Here is a 4873-nt window from a genome sequence, read left to right as displayed (position 1 = left end):
AAAATCATTCAATTTTCTCATCTTCCATTTCATCTTCTTCTCCAGAATCCTCTTCATTTTTGTTTGATTAGAAATGGAAACAAAAAAAAAAAAACCCAGAATCAAAACAATTTGTAAAGAAGCGTTAAGTGGTTCAGTTTTTGCATTTGAAGCTCAGTTCTTGAAATAAAGAAGAGTCGATTGTTGCAGCCATTGAAGAACACAGAACTTTAGAGGTAAGCTCATAAATATTCTCAACTGAACCAACCCCATTTTCTTTTTTGTTGAAAGAAAAAGACATTTCCCCATCTTACAATGCATTGACCTTTATTTGTATTAGCATTTATTGAGATTAGATGGGCTTCCCAACGCCCTCAATTGCTCTGCTTTAACTCCCCTCAATTGCTCTGCTTTAACTCCCCTCAATTGCTCCTCTCTCTTTTTTTATTTACTTTTTGCTTCCTTTCTCTTATTCAAGCTTCTTTTACAGGAAGCTGATATTGCTCTGTTCTGTTCTTTGAGAATCGAATATGGTACCGTTCCATGCAAAATTACCCTTCTCAATAGCCATAACATTTCTTTTAGTTATCTGCTTAGCGAACTCAGTTAACTCGGAGAATAACAAGTGCCAAGGCTCCTGCGTGACCAGTAATTTCTCGACACCACTACCCTTTCCATTCGGATTCTCACCGGGATGCCCCATCCAATTCAACTGTACCCCAACTGGTGTCCGGATTGGAGAATTCGGTGTCCTCAACATAACTTCCGAGGCCATCATCATCGACCTTCCCGCCAAATGCAACCGACCGCTTGCTTCAATCTCCGTTCTCTTTGATGGAAACTACGCGCTTTCCGTGGATAACAGTCTTCTGCTCCAAAACTGTTCCGAGCCCTTACCATCTCCTTGTGAAATAAGGCCAATGTTTTTAGAAAGATCATTTAGAGTTAACCCGTGCGTTGCCAGGAGTGATAACATAAGCTGTTTTAGCGGCGGTGGAAGCGACGTTCGTCGGCTGTTGAGTTTTGAGGAAGTCAATAACACGCAGTGCCGATTCTTGTTTTCCTCCGCTTCCATTGTTGTTGACTCTGCAAGGAACTCAGCGGTTTCTTTGGATTTGGAACGTGTTAACTTGGAATGGTGGGTTAAAGACTGTAATTGCGATCCGAATGCTAACAGAACGGATGTTAAGAATGGTAACAATACGGTGGGGTGCAGGTGCCTTTGCAACGAAGGGTTTGAAGGAGATGGATTCAAAGATGGCGGCGGTTGCCGGAGAGGTTTGTCAACGCTTTCTAGTCAAATATTTTGTTTTTACTTATTTTATTTGTTTTGTTTATTTCCCTCGTGTTCATGACTGGTTTAAATGAATTGCTTTCTTTTTGCTTGTTTGACTTGGATTTTAGATTATTTTAGACGGAAATTATTATGGGATTATTGACTAGTATCTCTTAGAAATGGTAGCTTCAGCATTTCAACTTTAACTAGATTGAAAAAAAAAATGGTGTATACGGACCATGAATGTAGAACTGCTAGGATTGTAGTGAAATCAAATACAATTTGATGACGGACGTTTTACGTTAGGGTTACGAACTTAGGTAGTTTTATTAGAAATTCAAGCGTTGCAAAAGTAGATCATCGATAAAAAAAATACATAAATTATATGAGAATTTGAAATGTCCGGGTGTACGATCACACCCAACACTCTTTCGATCCATCCTTTAGTTTGATGTTTTTGGATTTTTAGCTTATCAACTTTTAGTGTTAAATGAACCAACATGAGGAGTTTTTGCATGTCAGTTGCATCTTCAAAGTGGGGTACGGGGGGTTTGGTTGTAAAGTAATTTTCGTTTGTTCATTTCTTATTTAGTGGTTGAATTGCACCAAAAAGGAAGCATTTCACTAGTCATGAACAATAGGCCACAATAGTGGTTAAATTTGGCAGTGAAAGTCATTGAATTGAACTGTTTTCCCATCTCTTTTGAGTTGTTCACAATCCATATCTAAGCATCTTTTATAAAGGTGCCATCTTCAAGAAAGGCAAGAATGAAGTTGCATGGTCAATGTCAACAAAGAACAAAGCGTAGTTGACTTGGCAAACTGAAGGAGTTATCCATTCTTGGGCACAATATACTGTTATATGTTTGACTTTTCTCCCTTGAGGCATGCATAAAAGTAGAATGCACTAAAATGTTGCAGATAGAATTGGATATAACAAATTACAATTCATAGCTTCTAAAATATATTGGTCAATGATTTAAGAAGTATGGCTGAAACTTAACATCTCCTTTGGTATACCAACCCGCTAGAAGGATCTTCCTATCAATTTTGCACTATTTTTGTGGACATATTTTAGCTGTAAATACAGGGTTAAATCTTTCAGTTACATTTATTAAGAACCACCTTGATTCTGATTGGAACAGTGTTTCTGCTGAAAGGAAATCTACTTGTCTGCTGTAAGGTTGACATTTGCATATTTATCAGTTCTACGCCTATAGTTTTTGACAATGAATTTATGTTGAGAAAGATCGTGACACATACAAAGCTAAATTTTTTATCAAATTATATTGTCATGAGAGTTGAATACGAATTTGCTACTAGCATGTGAAATGTCTTGAAAGCATTGTATTTTGTTCTGATGGTATTTAATTCTATAACTTGTAATTTTGTAATTGAATAAATTCACTAACACCGCTTCCTTTTCCTGATGGTTCATTTTTCAGTGTCTCACTGCAAGGCTTCAAAATACAGTTCTGGCAAATGCTGGGGACCTGCAAGAGTCGGTGTTCTGGTTGGAGGTAACTGGGAAGCAAATTATAATAGTTGTTTTGGAGTGTTGTTTTCATCATCCTTGCTATAGCATCTGTATTTTCTTTAAGTAACGGATGAACCATGCTGTTTTATTGTTAGGGCTTGCTGGTGGAGTTTTACTAGTAGGTGCTGTGGCTCTTGTATGTTTCTATTTGCGACAACGTTCTAATTCCATCAACAAACAAATGAGTGCAAAGCGTCTTCTGTCAGAAGCTGCAGGCAACTCGAGTGTTCCTTGCTATGCCTATAGAGATATTGAAAGAGCTACTAATGGCTTCAGTGATACACAGAGACTGGGGACTGGAGCCTATGGTACAGTTTATGCAGGAAAACTCCAGAATGATGACTGGGTTGCCATAAAAAGGTTCAGATATAGAGATCCTGATAGTATTGACCAAGTAATGAATGAAATTAAGCTCCTCTCCTCTGTCAGTCACCCGAATCTTGTCCGCCTCATAGGTTGCTGCATAGAGGATGGTGAACCTATCCTGGTATATGAGTTTATGCCTAATGGAACCTTATCTCAGCATCTACAAAGAGAGAGGGGCCAAGGACTTCCATGGACCATAAGGCTCACCATAGCTGCTGAAACTGCCAAGGCTATTGCCTATCTTCACTCGGTGAATCCGCCTATTTTTCACCGAGATATAAAATCTAGCAATATTCTCTTGGATTACAACTACAGATCCAAGGTGGCTGATTTTGGTCTTTCCAGGCTTGGGATGACGGAATCATCCCATATCTCCACTGCCCCTCAAGGAACTCCAGGGTATCTTGATCCACAATACCACCAATACTTCCATCTTTCGGATAAAAGTGACGTATACAGTTTTGGGGTTGTTCTTGTGGAGATAATAACTGCATTGAAAGTGGTCGACTTCTCGCGTGGTCATAGTGAGGTAAACTTGGCTGCACTTGCTAATGATAGGATAGGAAGAGGCTGCGTGGATGAGATAATTGATCCGTACCTCGATCCACATAGGGATGCTTGGACACTTTCATCAATTCATAATGTGGCTGAGCTAGCATTTAGATGCCTTGCTTCTCATCGGGACATGAGGCCCACCATGAGCGAAGTTGCCGAAGAGCTGGAACAAATCAGGCTCAGCGCTTGGGTTCCGGGCATGTGCATTGAATCACCAACAGCTTCTTCCTCGGATGAGGAAAGTGAGAAATCTTTTAGTAAGTCAACGAAGAAGTCTGACATAGGAAGTCGGAGAGTGGTGATTGTGAAGCAAAGGGAAGGAGAGTGTTTAACTACTTCGTTAGATGAAGTAAAAAATAGATCTCCTATATCAGTACAAGATCATTGGTCAAGTGTACAAAGCTCACCTTCAACGAACAGCTTGTTGGGTAATTCATCTCGGCGAGAATGAGACCTAAACCAGAACTGTTTTGTGAATACTCTAGTCCCATTCAATCCTATAAAATTTTTCTTTTCACAAAATGCTTTTTAATGTTTAAACCTGTAAGTGTTGTACTTGGATTAGTAAAGTGATTACTCGTTTTGTTTGAAAGATTGTTATGTTCCTCAAGGGCACTCCTATCAGCCTACTCTTTATCATCTTAAAATACCATCAACAAGCTTCTATGATACCAGCAAGCGTGTTTTGATGAGTGCAAGTGCCGCAGAAACGACCTCAATAAAAAAACTGCAATTGAACCATAACTCAGCAAAGGAGACGGCAGCAGTTGCTGGGTTTAGGTAATGCATAACTAGTAATGTATCCAATATGTAATTACAGTATATCAATACCAATAGATCATATGAAAGTGAGACAGTCTCATGCTTCAGGATTGGGTCATGTAAATGCATTTACGATTTGATGCTATCGTTAAAATTTTAAGGGTAAATTACAAATTTTGAAACTGAATTTTACTCTCTTATTTTATTTATTGTACATTATTTTTTTAATTTAATAATTAAGTTTTATACATTGAGTTTTTTTTGTCACTCTGTTGTAACTTTCTAATAGAGTTACGACGTGGCTGGATTAAAAGATTTTTTAGTCCGTAGAGGTGAAAAAAAGGGTTATTATCTCTCTGGATCTCATCTTCTTCTTCGCTCTCTTACCTCTCCATCTC

At 38.5% G+C, this 4873-nt stretch overlaps 1 protein-coding gene across 2 annotated transcripts; it reads left to right on the top strand.

Annotated features, from left to right (window-relative positions):
• Positions 1–431: 431 nt before the first annotated feature.
• On the top strand, positions 432–4491 carry LOC120196931 (wall-associated receptor kinase-like 14). 2 transcript variants are annotated; one of them, XM_039198603.1, is made up of 4 exons: positions 432–512; positions 543–1257; positions 2701–2775; positions 2888–4491. In XM_039198603.1, the coding sequence occupies exons 1-4, from the start codon at positions 510–512 to the stop codon at positions 4162–4164; spliced, it is 2070 nt and encodes a 689-aa protein (XP_039054534.1). In that variant the 5' UTR covers positions 432–509; the 3' UTR covers positions 4165–4491. The 2 variants fall into 2 exon arrangements, with proteins under 2 accessions (XP_039054534.1, XP_039054533.1); XM_039198602.1 differs by having other exon boundaries at positions 510–1257.
• The last annotated feature ends 382 nt before the right edge of the window (positions 4492–4873 follow it).

The sequence above is a fragment of the Hibiscus syriacus genome, unplaced genomic scaffold, assembly GCF_006381635.1.
Source record: "Hibiscus syriacus cultivar Baekdansim isolate YM2019G1 unplaced genomic scaffold, ASM638163v2 tig00117034_pilon, whole genome shotgun sequence".
NCBI classification, from domain to species: domain Eukaryota; kingdom Viridiplantae; phylum Streptophyta; class Magnoliopsida; order Malvales; family Malvaceae; genus Hibiscus; species Hibiscus syriacus.
This window is presented reverse-complemented; position numbering and strand designations above follow the sequence as displayed.

Coding starts and splice junctions, on each gene's coding strand:
- LOC120196931 (XM_039198602.1), top strand. CDS start 510: ATGGTACCGTTCCATGCAAAATTACCCTTCTCAATAGCCATAACATTT. Junction 1,258..2,700: donor TGGCGGCGGTTGCCGGAGAG/GTTTGTCAACGC, acceptor TTCATTTTTCAG/TGTCTCACTGCAAGGCTTCA. Junction 2,776..2,887: donor AGTCGGTGTTCTGGTTGGAG/GTAACTGGGAAG, acceptor TTTTATTGTTAG/GGCTTGCTGGTGGAGTTTTA.